This window comes from Nesoenas mayeri (assembly GCF_963082525.1).
Source record: "Nesoenas mayeri genome assembly, chromosome: 10".
NCBI lineage: Eukaryota > Metazoa > Chordata > Aves > Columbiformes > Columbidae > Nesoenas > Nesoenas mayeri.
Window position 1 is genome coordinate 11,230,294 of NC_137560.1, and position 16,240 is coordinate 11,246,533.

The 16,240-nt window shown below is 35.7% G+C and overlaps 1 protein-coding gene across 1 annotated transcript in view; it reads right to left on the minus strand.

Moving 5' to 3' along the window:
• The window catches only part of ERC2 (ELKS/RAB6-interacting/CAST family member 2), a gene marked incomplete at both ends in the record, with an annotated part of 318,636 nt that overhangs the window by 128,561 nt on the left and 173,835 nt on the right, over positions 1 to 16,240 (minus strand). The window contains one exon of the mRNA XM_080350354.1: positions 4,723 to 4,858. Within this exon, the coding sequence (XP_080206480.1) occupies positions 4,723 to 4,858 (136 nt within the window). The remainder of the gene's footprint in view (positions 1 to 4,722; positions 4,859 to 16,240) is intronic.

Here is a 16,240-nt window from a genome sequence, read left to right on the forward strand (position 1 = left end):
ACATACAGAATCTGCTCAACACTTGGCATTATTAAAGCCTTCCAGAGAGGTATAGGTCCACCTTTGGATGTATACTTAAACTAGAATTCACATTTAATACCACAACTCATGATTTAAACCTCTTAAAAGATTGAGTTTTCTCACTACATATGTAATTCAGCACTAATAAACACAAAGCTGTGTGTTTATGCAATGAATTCTCTCCTGCCTTATGTCAGCTATGTACATTAATGTCTATCTCCGTAACAGCCGTGTTTCCTCTGTCTCTGAACTGATTATACTGCTCTGTTCAGTTTTATTTGCAAGACTTCCCTAGCTTCCTCTTTTTATTAATACTACAGCTTCAAAGTTTTTGAGACAAGGCAGTAGAAAATACACTGCATTAAGAGAAAAATCATAATAATGTCAGGTATACCCTTGTTTAGGTCATTCTTCTGTTTTATTTTAAAAGACGTGGATATAACGTATGGCAATGTGCTGTCTTCAGTATATTTTGCATTTCTAGTACTACAGAGATGAAAATTATATGCTGATTTACAGAGTGAAAAATAAAGTAAAAAATCCAAGTTTAAGGATTCATGCTGACTAGGTGTGAAATCTCTTGGGAGTTATTTTTAGCAAGATACCACACATAATCACAATGCAAGAATCAGACAGCAGTAATATTAACTAGCCAGTATTTCTCCTCTTTTAAAAGGACTTTCTCCTGATCATGTTTTATTCCTTACCTAAGACTAAATTTCCAGCCAGTGCAAAACTATCAAAAACTAAGAATTCTTGCCTTGCCTTGGTATGTCCAGTGACAAACTAACGCTCACATGCTGGACTCTGTGAGACATTTAAACTGGGAAAAACGTATGTGTGTACACAATCTGCTTCACAGCACTTCGAGGCTTAGAGGATTGGTCAAGCTGCCTATGTATGATATTTGAAATCAAGGAGAACTACACATTGATTCAATCAAAATCATCTTTTTAGTGAAATATCTCTTTTTGGCATGTGGATTTCTGCCCAAAGAAAATTCAAGCTACCTAAAAGAGAATTGTGACAAATAACCCAAGCATTTAAAATACTAGGAGAGTTAAAGAATTTTCCAGAAGACAAACCAGAAAAAAAGGCAGAAATACCCAGAAGGTCTGCAGATCAGAGCAGAACAGGGTATTAAGCTTTCCAACTTTGTTTTCAGTCTCATCCTTGCACATCTCTTGTGCCATGTATGCAGATAGTTTGCATAAAGTTTCCACAGAACCATGTTTCTGCACTTAGTACAAATTTGATTCCACAAGATTGAATTCACTTATTAAATCAATACTTTACATTTATGAAAAGCATAATCAGACAAAAGCATATACTTGATTTCCTTTGAGGCTATGCAATGAGGCATATGGGAACATTATTAAACGCACATTCTTATTGTTTACTCTAGAGAAAAGAAAGGACCTTCTTGTTGTTTTTGTTATTACATCAGGTTTGCAAAACAGAATCAAAACCAAACCCACTTGAGTTCTCCATGTTATGCAAATGTTTTCTTTCCCAATTCTATTAAGGTAACAGTGTTACTGGAACGAACATGTTCCATACAAGCATGCATTTCAGGAAACAAACATGTCTCACATCTATAACATTTCTAGATGCTGCAAAGAGATTTGAGGAATATGCACAACTTTATGACATGATACCTTTATATTTCTTAGATCAGCATTTCTCAAAAATCTTTATCTTTTTAAAACAGACAAAAAAGATGGAAATATGAAGTCATGTTAGATACACCATTCTCTAAAAATTTCACGATAAAGTGTTCAAGGGCCAGCTCTCCTGCTGTGATGCTTTATGTAATATATGACCATCATGCTTGGCAAGATTTGCACAGGTCTGCCCTTGATTTGTGGAAGGAAAAAGCAGAAAACCTCACAACTATTCTTCATTCCCAAGAATTAATCTGAAGTCTGGCTCCCTGATGTTTCCAATTTTACAGTGATCCAAATAACCCCCCAAAACCACACCTGAAGCATCACTCAATTCCAGCTGATAGCTGAGGGAGACCAAAGTGAGTGCCGTTCCCAGGCAGCCTAGGGCAGTCTCCATCACAGCAGCGGCCCTGGAGTGCTGTGAGATGGGGCTGTCATAGACTCAAACTTGACCTGCAAGCACTGGTACTAGGATATGAACCAGCTTGGAGAGGCTTTTTTTCTGAAAACATAGTTAAAAGTGTCACAAATATACATGATGCTACAAGCCTCAGAAACTAACACAGTTTGTTGAAGCTTCAAAGGAACTACAGACTTCTGAAGGTCTTCAAAGCTACCAGATAGCAAGCGGGCAGCTGAATGGGTAGAGCTGCAGCCCCTACTTGAGCTGCGTTAAAATGGATTACACATCAACTGATTGCTTCAGCTTGCCCTGAATAACTCCCTGAATGGTCCGTGGACAATTATGCCAGCTTTCTTATTACATCTTTTCCAGTACTTCTGCAAAAGGATTGAGACTTGGCTGGAGTAAATGCAATTTGACTAATCTAATTGCTCTTCAATTCTCAGCTGAGCTTATCACAGCTAGCCAACAGCCAGCTTATCACCACTAGCCAACAAATACAATCATTACATCAGGCCAGAGAATTTTAGGATATACTTTACCCTAACAGCTCAATACACCACTCACAAATGTAACAAATACACTATAGAAACAAATACTATGTGTTAAAAATGCCTATAAACATAGGGTGTTCCTACTAAGCATTGCAGAAAGTATTATAAACAGTGACAAGAAACAGTCGTCAGATTCCTATGGTTTACTAAGATGTTAATTCAATATTTATTGAAATACCAATTAATTTTCTTTTTAATTAGCAGATGCCTTGGACTCCCAGAAACTTGTTTTCCATGGTAGATCATATATCTGACATCATGCGTCTCCCCACAAATCTTGCCTCACTTAAATCCTCAGATCATGACTGTTACAATGTTTTATTAAATCTAGATATTTTATATAAACTGAAATTTAATATCAAGAGTTATCAAGTATTCTACTGTGTCGGATTATTCATTTAGTCAACTCTTTTAGGCCAATTTGAATTCTGTACATGTTCATATCACTAGAAGAACTTCAGTTTACATTTTGCTTCCTGGGGAAAGTATTGTACCATTAGATTGGTAGGATTTACCTATTACTTAATGCATTATATGTACCCTTTTGAACATGCACATGAATAAGTTCAAATCTGGAATATGCACAAATGCAGCTGCATACTGAGACCTGTGGAAAGCAGGTGTGTTTCATCCCAATACCCCAGCATTTGTGGCTAAATACTACAGGAGTAAACATTTATCTTATGCCAAATATGTGAAATCGTCTTTTGTGACTGGGTACAAAAGCCTCAAATCAAAATCACCCTGAAATAACAAGCCATAGAGGCCAACAAAAACCATAACTGCATCCACCAGTGCACTTGATCAAACTTTTTAAAAGGAAAAACTTGCATTTTAAGACATACTTGCTTTTCAAACATCTTAATGGAGGAGGAGGAGGTGTTTTTTTTAAAGAACCCTTATGAAAAAAAATTCCTTTGTATACCAAGGCTAATTGACTGGAGCTTTACAGTTGGTTTGGCTATTTAACCAGACAACCACCTACTTATCAGATTCATATAAGTGCAAGACTTGATGTTCTCACCTAATATTTATAACAACCTTACACATTAAAACAAATAAACCATACAAGTGAAAAAATTTAAATCAAAATACCCTCCTAAACAGCAAAATAAATGTACATCAAGGTCATGTTAGCTCCACTAGACAATGTCAACTATTTGCTTGAAAGGTTCACTATGGCATTTTTGTAGAACTAAAAGTTGCTCAAATCTTGCAATGATAGGGAAACCTCAAGTTCCCAACGTGTGAGGCAGGGACTTGTTTCCATTGTATGGAAGTAGTATCATGAGCTTTTAGTGGAACAATGAATTTTGTGATTAATTTTTGAAAGAAAACCCTAAGCAGCTTCCACAGAGAATAAATAACAAGTCCTTCACCACACAAGAACAACATGTATTTGTACAACAGATACCGTGTTGAACAACATGCCCCAGATATTGCCACTTAATCTTGTGAAAGAAGCAACCATACCAGGACACAGGTTATCGAGCCCATTTTGGAAAGGCTCCCTTGAACCCTTGAAGATATCTATCTCCTGCACCTGCTAGACCAAACCAAATCTGTATCTCAGTTTGCTGAGGAAGGAAAAAGCTGCCAGATGTTCATCAAGTTTGGCTGCTTCTCTCCATCCCTCTCCACTCACTTTGTTTCCTTAGGGATTTACTTAAACACATCACAGTGCTTTAGAGTCAAACGTCTATCTGCAACTGAATATCTCCAGGTATTTTATGGCTCAATCTGTAAAGTCTAACAAGCCTTTTTCATGCACGTAGATTTGCCTCCTCCATGATCCATGCATGGACAGCAGTCTGTTTCACTAAAGAAGCTTAAATTACTTACTTTCTTCTAAATATAAGTAAAATAGTCCTTGTGAGGACAGGGCTTCAAATTCCATTGTTTTTTCCTCACACTAAATATTAATTATTTCATAGGCATGACTGAAGTCAGCAATGCACCCTCTGGTAGGAAAGGAGAAAATCAGCTCTTTGTGGGAACCTACATCCTGTAAGACACACAGTGAAACAGAGTGTACTTTCTTCAATGATTTTAAAACACAGTTGAAAAATAAACTCACTTGTAAATGTTGGGAGTTGTCAGTCATATTGTCCTCTCGCCTACGAACTTCTTCCAACAACTGTGCATTCTTCTTTTTCTCCATTTGCTGATTGTGCTTCAGATTGGCAACTTTCTTGTTTTGATCCTTCATATGTCTAGGAATTGTATATACATATGGATTAGTCTTAATAACTGCAATCACTTCTTTTTTTTCTATAAATTAACTGGTGACTATGACACAGGACATTGATTCTCCAGCAGATACAAGTATTCCAGGTATCAGATGTGAACAATAAAACATCTTGTTTTCAAGATAGCATATTGAAACAGATTTAATACCATCAGATTATACAATGGTAAAGTAATTATTGGGCCTAGGAGATTTTTTTTTCCTTTCCTATCATTTGCTCACAAATACTCATACACATTCTAAGCACTATGCAGGAAAACTGTTGTTGGAACAGAGGGAGATTATCCAACAATCCTTACACACTTAGTGAATCTGGGAACAACTTTAATGGGTGCTTTAAGTAGAATGAATGTCAAAGGAATCAGAAGGTGAAGGTGGTGACTAATGTATGTTGTGAAATTCTGTTTTTGAAAACCTGGACTTCAAATACAATGTTTCTGGGGATTAAAGTGTGACAAGGAAGGAGGTCAGGTCATAAACACGCCATGAAGAATAAAGGATGCCTTTACAAATAGCTTTGTATGTAACAAAAATGTTACATTTCTATCTTTTTTTTTTAATAATGATACTTCCTTCTACAAAAGATTATCAACAAATAGATTTATGAGTAAATTCTAATGAAAACGAAACCAACTTTACCATCATTAGGTATTTTCTTTCGTTAAGACTCTAGTCAAGTGAAAAAAAATATTTTAAAACTTTTTCAATGTTTAATTATCTTTTGCTCTGGATCTTATTTATTAAGTTACCAGAAGCTTTCCTGATTCTGATACCTGGCATACATCCATTACAGAAAGAAAGCCAGCTAATTTAGTCTGGCAGGCACTGAAAAAAATACCCTTGCAGTAATGCTTTCTACCTGCTTGGATTCTTAGATATTACTTTCCCGACTTTGACTTTGAGGAATTTGTTCCCTTTTATCTATATAAAAATAAAGTCATGTGCAAATTCCTAATGAGATCTACACACTAATCCTATTTTGGCAAATGAAGATAATATTATTCAATGGCCAAAAGGATCACTGAAAATGTCTCTGTTGCTTCCAAATCAGAACTTTTAGTGAAAAAAATGTTACATTTCTTGCACTGATTTTATCATGCTAAAGAAATTAAGTCATTTTATGTTACTTCTATCACTGCTTTGTCTGGTTTTTTTACTATTTATTTATACTGAAAACCTAGCAATGAATCTCTAATCAATAATGTTGCCGTGGCATTAAAAATTCTTAGAAGACACTTCATTTACAAGTTTGTAGGTACAGTATACAACAGAAAAGCTGACCTATTATTACTACAAAAAGGAACTTCAGCTTGCCTAGAAAAATCAAAGTGGATACATCTAATTCAAATAAAAATCTTTGCATTTTAAAAGAATCTACATCAAGCTCACAGATTTTTTTTTTTTTAAATACAAGTATGAATTCCTCTATTTGAAAAATAGATTTGTCCTATAGTTGTGTTCAAGAGTTTGCATCAGCCTGTTAAGGCACTAAAAGAGAGCTTGGCCTAACTGATCATCTACTTAAAGCATCTGTCTCTCAGAGTTATATTTTCATGTTAGGAATAAAATTTGTGAAGACTGTACAAACTGTAAAGCTGAAAGAATCTCCAACAAGACATTTTTACCAGAAAATAGACCAGTTTCAGAGGAAAATGGGAAAGGGAAAAAAAAGAAAAAAAGAAAAAAAGCCATCCTTTTTAAATCATTAGTAAAATTATTTGTGTAGTACACAAAACAGTGCAAAATAGTGGCTGAGCTTCTCCAGGTTGAACCATCTCTAGTCAGCAGTTAGTATTTGGAATGCTAATGAGTTTGAGGTCTTAGCCTGTATCTTCCTTAAATGTTCTCAAATATTTTATTATACTACCCAATATAGTTCTAATAAACCATACACCCAAGGCTCTCTCCCCTTACACATACCTATAACAAAATGACAAGACTCCTAAGAAACAAAATGGATTTCCAGCTCAAAGAGACCACCAGGAATGTAACACAGCTGTCTCTTTACACATCATGTTTAAATCACCAAATTAAGTTCACTTTAGAACAAAAATACACTACGCAATGGTTGAAAATAACCTGCCTACATGAGACCTAACTCAGTAGGCCTGAGAGTATAGGAAAAATCACAAGTATTTTATCAAAGGTTAATTTTCTGAAAAACACAACACTCTGCCACAGCTAATCAACAATAAACAAACAAGACGACACTGTTAAGAACAGCAGGAATATTTCTGTCAAAGTTGCAATGATGGATTAATTAAAAACTGCCTGTTCCAGATGAAACTTGTTTCTAGGTGTTAAATAATATGATTTTAGCTGTTCAGTTGTCTCTTTTTTACTAAATTTCCTCAAGAATATGGGGCTGATACCCTTTTTTTTTTTTTTTCTAAATCAAATATTCAAATATATGCTAGATGCTCTGTGCAACTCCAACTGAATATCAGTTCTCTTTCACGGGCCCATGTCACATAATTGCAAGCATAGACATAATCAGCCCAAAACCCAAACAAGTATTAGAAAAAAATGACTTTCACAGCTTCATATATAAATGTAATACTTGGCAGAAATTTCAGTGGTGTCATGTGACTTTGTGCTGTTAAAATATAAAATGGTTTCCAACCTAATGCTGAGTAAATGATAAATTAATTTATATTTAATATCTGTAAGAAGTTCAATTTTATGCCAGTGCTAACTGCTTCTTTCATCACCCTTCCCTCTCACAACTTCCCATTTCAGTTTCTGTCTAATGCCACACTGAAAAGTAGAACACGGTAAAGCTGCAAAGGAAAACACCTGGTGCCTGCGATATGCAAAATCTTGAAGGGGGAAATAAAAGAAAGCTGTGTCATAGTCTCTCTTTCTTCCACAACTGACTGCATGCCTATGGAAATGAAAAGAAAATGCTACAGTTAAAAAGCCTAGCTGAGTAGTTTTGGTTTAGGCCTGCATTAAAGGTACAGGAGGAGTTCAACAGAGGAAATAAATTAAAGAACACATTTCTCCCCCTCCCCTTTTTTTTTTTTAAACAACAAACATAATCCTTGATCCAGTATATTTTCACATGGCTGTTTCTTAAATGCTTTTGAATTAAACAGAAGATATGGGTAAGTAAAAACTATGCATGAAAAACAGAAAAATATTTGGGAACAGTACACAATCAAGCACAAAATAGCATATGACATTACCATATAGGATATAAATATCCACTTAGTTTCCTAGTAGCTATGCTGATACGCATAGTTGAGTCCACAGTATTCTTTGTCATGAGGAATAAGTTTCATGTGTTCTGCTACACTGTTTCAATTTAAAGCTATAAGACCTCAAAATTCATTAGACAGAATGAAAGAAATAAAATGTTACTGTTTAAGATACATGTCTGCAAAATCTGTAACGTTTGCTGCATGGGTCTGGGCAGCAGAATTTATCTTACCATCCCGCATTAATCATATTCTGGTACTAAAATCTATGCAAAAGCATTTTTTTCCTTTGATAGTGTGAGTGCCCCAAAGCAGTAAGATGAAATCCACAGCTTTCTGATTTTCCACATTGTTAAAGTGCCTTTTGAAGTCGGGTATCTATTATCTTGTACTGAGCTAAATTATTTAACCACTGAACTAGGCACTACAGTCATCTCAATCTAGTTATCATAGAGCAATATACTGTGTTCATACTTTTACAAACTTCATACAACTGGAAAGCCAGTCTTCAAACTCCTTCTAAAGCACCTAAGCCCAGAGTGCGCTGAAGTGGTGCCAACACCACATTTGCCTTAAAGAAATTATGTTCTGAGCTCATAACTTTTAATAAGGAAAAAAGCAGCCTAAAAAGCAGTGTAGATGACTAACAATTTACACAGATGCTTAATCATGGCCAAACATTAAAATAGCTGGTTAATGACAGTTTTTCAGATAACAAATTTATGTTTCTATTTGTGTTTCTATGGTTATAGCTTGTCAGCATCTGTTACAAAACATCTAGTAGCTTTATCTATGGACAGAAAAAGAATTCAGAGTGGAGCTAAGATGTCTTCAAAATAGACCTAGAATGTAAGCACATCTTGAAAATTAAAAAAATTGAGAGAGAACAAGTTCTGTCCTATTCCACTGGACTTCACAGGCAGCTTTCAACTCATATGATCATCCAGTATGGAGAAGCAGCATCTATCAAATGCCCATGCCACATAAATACTAGAAAACAATGACACGGGAATTTAAGAAAAAAAGAGATGAAGAGCACTAGATATAGTAAAGAATTCTAAATAAAATTTGATTCTTGTAGTACATTAGACTTTCTCTCATTTCTAATGAAGAGGAAAAGGTTATATAAAGCAACATACTTCTCTAGAAACTGCCTAAACATATTGAACAGAGTTTATTAATTTCTTTAAACCTAGAACAAGCCACTGCTCTGAACTGTAAATGCAGAGTAGACTGCAGTTGTGCTACTCCAGTAAAAACTGGTCAGTCATAAGTCCCCGTTCATCCTCCAAATTTATCGTGATCTGAGATAATTTTCAATAATCTTTCTCAGCACATAGAATGCTCCACAGCCCTTAGTTTCCACCTCAACTGGGCACTGGACTTAAAATCAGTATCTAAACCACAGCAATGCCTGTATCTGTTTTCCTCAGCATCCAGCAACTTTTTCAGAAAAGTGACCTTGGACTTCTAACATAGGAATCCAGAGACTGTAAGCAGCTCAGATCTCTGATACTGCTGAAGAACCACCAAATTATGACTGCTAAATATTTAGATACGCTTAGAGTATCATAGATCCGAACAAAACAGGTGAAGGAAAAAGACAGAGTTTTTATACAGCCCTATGACTTTGTCTCCTTTGAAGTCCAGACCAAAGAAGCTAGAGCCCCTTAATCTTGCTGTACAAACAGCAAGACACCCTTACAGCAATTACACGAGACATTTATTCTATTTCATTTTTAATTGAAATATCTTTCTACGAAACAGACATCAGTGTCACAGAGACCAAAACCCTTGACTAGCAAAAAGACAAATATCAAAACAGTAGTAGCACTTAGTTCTTGCTAGTATGAATATCACTAATTGTAATAACTACATTTAACCATGTTCGTTTGTGGGGTTTTTTCTTGTTCTTCTGGAATAGCATACAACTTAATCTCATAGTTCTAACTACAGTACATTTAACTACTGTAGTCCAACTTTTAAAGAGAAATATCAACATTTAGTTTCTGCATGTATGTCAGTATCTTTCCGATTTCATTCTACAGTAGTGTGTAACTGTTGCCTAAACTCCAATGCTTTATCTCTGATAGCTACAAAAAATTGTGCTATTTCATTAAATTCCTCACTTTAATTAGCCACCTGGGTACCTTGGCCAAAATGCTGGTTATGTCAGACAAAAATAAGTGTTACATGCTTAGTGTAGCCTTTACTCTATTTCATAAAGATTTTATTTTCCCTCAAAGTATTCAAAAAATGCAGACATGCTAAATACTTCCAACAGTAAAATCTGTAACATCTTCTAAAGGAAATATGTCTCTGTACTAATTTCAATTGCAATAAACAGCATTGCAATGGGACCAGATGTCTGAAAGTCAATAAAAAAATTCTCCAGTATGCTAGAAACCTGTACTCCCTAACAAATAAAAAACGAGAGTGTAATAAACTTACCAAACAATGTTTCAATGTTTTCAGGAAAAAAATATAAATGCTATTTAGTCAAAACAAGTAATTTCTCTAAAAGTCTCAAAAATATATTATACTATTTAATCCAGTGCACATATTGTAAACAATCATATCCACCTGTTGTTCTAGGTATGCACTAGGTAGAATATTTCCAACATTTTACTTTGTTTTTAAAGAAACCATCTTCTATCCCTCCTTTATAAATACTCTGTACCTTCTTATAAACAATAATGTAACTCAGCAATAACACCTTAACATTTTACTAGGCACTCTGGATCTCAGTGGCTAGTCATGCAGAAGACCTGATCCTGTAAATCCTCTCCATGTGAATGTCCATTCTGAACTACATTACTTCAGTAAGACTCAATAGAAATATTTCTAACAGTTCAGTTCTCACTGTCTTAAAAATGACAGTACGCATAGGTTCCTACGTGATTTACTCAGTCAAGACTAAAGCAACAGCATGAGGGTAATTCTTGAAAATTCAGATCCAACTCCACTGAAACCCATAAGATAGAATTTCCATTAAAATATGAGCAAAGTATTGTTTCTGGCATTTTCCCAGAATAAAATGTATTTGCTACTACCAATCTATAAACCTGGAAAACAAAGATGGGTTTGACTCTAGCAAATTGTAAACACCACAAGAGGCATTAAGAGGGTTACTGACAGACACATTCCTGACACAAATATGCAAGGACACTGTTTATTCACTTACAAACCATAGACACATTTGTCTGGGGAAAAGAGGCATTATCATGATAAGAAAACCTCTACCCATGACAGGCTGAAATTTTGATATGAAAGTGGAAACATAACATACCTCAAATAACCATCATTTTTCAAGCCCTTAGGCTCTAGTAAGTTAGACTCAAGTCACCCTAAGATTTACCATATGCTAATAAAAAACATAGTATCTTCCTTTGATGTCATTTGCATTTACAAAAACTTTCAGTTTGTTGTTTTTGTTTGTTTGTTTTTTAATCCAGATTCTATAACTCAAAGAATTAGTAGTATCCAAGACGTCTCTTAATATTTGAGGGTTTTCCTTGTTCTTACCCTTTCTTATTTTCTTTTTGTTAACTAATTATCATGATGATAAAAAATTAAAGAATACTTTAAATGTAAAGACAAAAGCAATCATCTCAGCCTTCAAGAAGTTAGCTAATTTGACATAGCCAGCACATCCAACAGAACTGGGCTTCAAAATAACTTACATTATTTCTCCCTTAATGTCAAAATTTATATTGGGGCTACTCTTTTCTTTATGCCCTGATATAAAATGACAGGCAGTAATGATCATTTTGCTTTTTTCCTTGTGAAATGAAATCCACTGACTGCAAAACTGCAAAGCCAGATCACCATTGTACACAATGATTTTTTCCTATGAGATCCACTGACTAGCAAACATTTCATGTTACAGAAACACAGAATGCAACTATTGATTGCTAGTGAATTTGTTAAGAGCAAGGAAAGATTTAGTGTGTCTCAAGTGACAAAGAGAAGGAGCATTCCTTATTAAAGTAAGGTGTGGCACAATTGCGGTGCCAAAAAAGCAACAAGGGAAAAACAAAGGTACAAAGCAGCTGCCTGGTTCTCCCAGTAGGGAATCTTCAAAACACAGAAAAATGTGTATATATTGTGGGCCTAAATGCATCTAAAAGAAGCAGCATGCACTGTTTCAGTGATGCCCTACCAAAAGTGATCCACAACTGACACCAAATGCATATTCACCACTGATACAATATATTCCGCCCACAAAACAAGCAGCATATGTAGAATGGAGCCTAAGAAAGTTCCAAAGCTATAATTAAGCAATTTACCACTCTTTTCCTTTCCTCTATAGAACTATATTTTCCTTTCCTCTATAGAAGAACTATATTTTCCCCTCTCTACTTCCCACTGAAAAGGAGCAGAGACAAGACTTTAACTGCCTGAACTAATTGCCCTTATAATTGTTTAAACCCTTAAACTGTGTAACAACATAACCTACCACCCTATTGCTGATCCTGTGACACAATTTCATTTTTACAGTGGTGCTATCTGATCTTGCAACTGAAATACTATCCACTCTACAGTGACACAAATGGGAGTAGCTCAGCTTCCTTAGCATGTCGATTATATCATGGGATGAGAAAGTTTGAGCAGAAGCTTCCTGGAGAGACAGGAAAATGTTGGCACACTGGGGCTGGACTGCCCAAGCTGCCAGAAGACCTTCCCTTGTGAAATAAGCTCATGACAACAAGTAAAATTTTGTTGCCTTTGTACAAAGAATTTGGAGGAAGCCAATACTCTCTGGTTAAATTTGGCCATCAGACTTTATCTTTTGGTAATAAAGGCCATTATTCTGCTATACAGCTCAGAGAATATTATCACAAGAAGTCAATATTGTCATCTCTTACTGAAGAAGAATGCTTGGCCTTATTTCTGCCATTCACCTGAAGCCAAGGCTATTGCAAACTCCATGTCACGTTTCATACTCCATCTACATTCCATTAGAAGCACCCTCTGTGTTCTCTCTATGCTGATATAAAGGACTGGAATCAAAACAACCAACACAAACAATGGACAAAAACATTATCCAAATCAAACAATATTTTTTTGATCTCCAAAAATTTGATTCCCACATCCCTGCTTTTCTAATTGACTGCAAAAATGCCATAAGACCCAGAGTTACCAGTTAAGATAAACCAATTTTAATATATTCAATGTTTTCATTACATTCCCAGTTCCTGTTACCAATGGGTTACGTAGCTATTTCAAGCTTCATTCAGAGAAGAAAGCTTGCAGCCCACACAGATCTATAGCTCTCAAAAGAACACAAGACAATTCTATTGCTGGGTTTAAAAAAAAAAATAAAATAAAAAAGTGCCACAAATTCAAATAATCCTCTCTCTTCTTCTTTTCCCCCTCGCCCTTTGAATCCCACTATTTCAAATTTTTGAATTTCTTAATACTCGATTTATGATAGTGCTTTAGTGTGACAACTATTTTACTTCCAAATACAGCTCAAAAAGATACTATTGCCTTGAGAGAATCAACAACTCTGTCTGGTAGAAATAAAGTGACTGTCACTGGAGTCACTGAAACATTTCTCACCTCAAAGACAAAAACGTGGGAGGAAGGGTTTGCCTAACACACAGCCTGGGAAGTTTTCCAAAATCCTTGGTTAAGAAGTATTTAGTCTGACACAGTTCCCTCCAAAACCCTAGAGAGATGCTAGAAATACCCACATGAGGATAATGCATGAATGAAAAAGACCTACTAAAATCCTGTTCCAAACTATGGTTCATATCACTTTGTTTCAACACATATCTGTGCTGCAACCACTGAAACGCCAACATAGCACATGGCACTACTGTTTTTCTCAGCACATTCTTACTGGATGACACTTCATACGAACATGTGTGAAATCCATAGCAGAAGACTCATCTATCACACATCTCTCTCGTGCACCAAGGATTGTTCTACGTTTTCTTCCTATGTTCTTCTTTAAAAAAAAACCAAAACAAAACAAAATTAAAAACTGCTGATGACAGACACTAGATGAGAACCATAGCTGATCTGATTTAATATGGTAATTGCTTGCTCAGCTAATTTATTAATTGATACCATTAACAATAACGGTAACCAGTAACTGGAAATAACTTGTTGCCTGATATTTGCAACCAAGGAGTTGCTGTCCTGCTGCTGCTTCATCAGGTTCTTTCTGGATGTTGTCCAGGTAAAGTTTCTTCTGGTTTGTTTTTTTGTTTTTTGGGGTTTTTTTGTTTGTTTGTTTGGGGTTTTTTTAATTTAAAAAAAAAAAAAAAAAGTCACACAAAACACCACCAACTCCTGACTCTGTCCAGTTATTCTCTAGATCAAACTGCTCCACAGCATGTCCCTCTCAGCCTGACAGCAATCAGGATCAAATCTTCTCTGCTTCTGCATTTCAGGTTTCATTGCAATTTCCTTCTGAATCAAACATTTTGACTGCAGCTCCTGGCTCAACCCAGCAGTTCTCAAGATCACTCCAGCCATTATGCTTCAATATGTAAATCAAACTTTCCATGGTTTTTCAGATCTCGAAATAGATCAGGTACACTTTGTATGGTTTCTTTTTTTGACATACTAACTTCCTCTTATTATAAATTCAGATCGGAGCATTTCAATCCAGGGACAATCAATTGTTCAGGCACATTGCTCCTGCATTATGGAAGCAAACAATGTGAGTGGAAGAAGTGGTTCCACCAACAGCCTTATTCCTAAATTTAGTTCTCCTGTCTCTTTTCAGTCACAGCTTTTTGAGGGTAAGCTGTGCTATCTCACAATGATTCTCCACACACAGCCCCCTCCACTTCACACAGGGAATCCTGAGAGCATTGCACCCAGGCAGGCACGGGCTATCCAGGCAAGAGCAGCTCTCGGACTACTTCATTCACACATTCGGGATGTAAAGAAATTCGCTCTCGTGGATCTTCCCCATGAGGAAAACTCATGGAAGCAGCAGATCTAGAGAAGCCTAAGAAATATTGTTCTGTCTTGAAAGTAGTAACCATGAAACAGAATGAGTAATAGTTCCTTATGTTCTCTCTTCCTCAACACAGAATTGTGGCTTCAGGTCCAACCCAATACAGAGTGGACATTTTTCCTTCAGAGATCTAGAGATCTTTCCTCCTCATATCCAGTTTATGCTGCATATCCATTTACTTCCACGGAGTACTAACACCCCAAATCAACAACAAAAAAAAGCACATCATTGAGAAATTACATAATATCCTTCCTTATTTAAATAATCCATTGCTAATTGTCTCAGAAATTATTATTTTAACCTCTGCATGTCTTTAAGAAAATTGAAAGGGCAAAGAATAGAACTAAGTAGACAGGTTCAAGAGTGGGGTAAAAATGAACAACAATGCATTAGCCTGTCTCAGGGACCCATTCACATTCAAGGAAATAAACTTTCTACTTTACCATTTCTTAAATAAAATGAAATGTAATTGTACTTAAATTCAAAACCACATATGTAATCTTATAAATCTAAATAATCTCTTAGCAAATCTTCATCTCTTTCAAAACAATTAATTGTAACGTTGATTCTGTGTATGTAGCAAACAGACTAAACCAGAAAGACATGACAACAATTTCCCTGTTATCCAATGTGACAACTATATTTCTCACTCAGCATAACCAGTCTCTCAGAAGAGTAATGTATATCACAGATTCTCTCAGTTTTCATTAGTACACTATCTCAATTTCTCCAGGGAAATTATCTTTGAACAACATATCACTCTGCCCTTGGAACCATCAAACTGACATTTGACAAAACTGTGGAAGGCTCCTAAGTTAAATTTAAAACTCTGTTAAACCTTGCCTTACACATCTCATTGAGCTCTAGGCTCCCACGGAAACAGCTAGGAAGGCCAAGAGCAGAGGCTGATGGGAAAACTTTTAGCATTGGTCAATATATTATACATGGGGAAAATATCAATCTCTTCTTTATTTGCTGGCAGAAAAGTTTGGGGAATATAGAACCTGCTGTAACCTAAATGAAAATTAAAAAAAAAAAAAAAGTTACTGCTCTGATTCTTGTGCTTAGAACATTTTTTTAATTGTATATGTAGATGCACACAGCTGGGGGAGGGTTTATGCCAATGCATTAGATTTTACGGTTTGTCATCAGTATCAATAGCCCATCA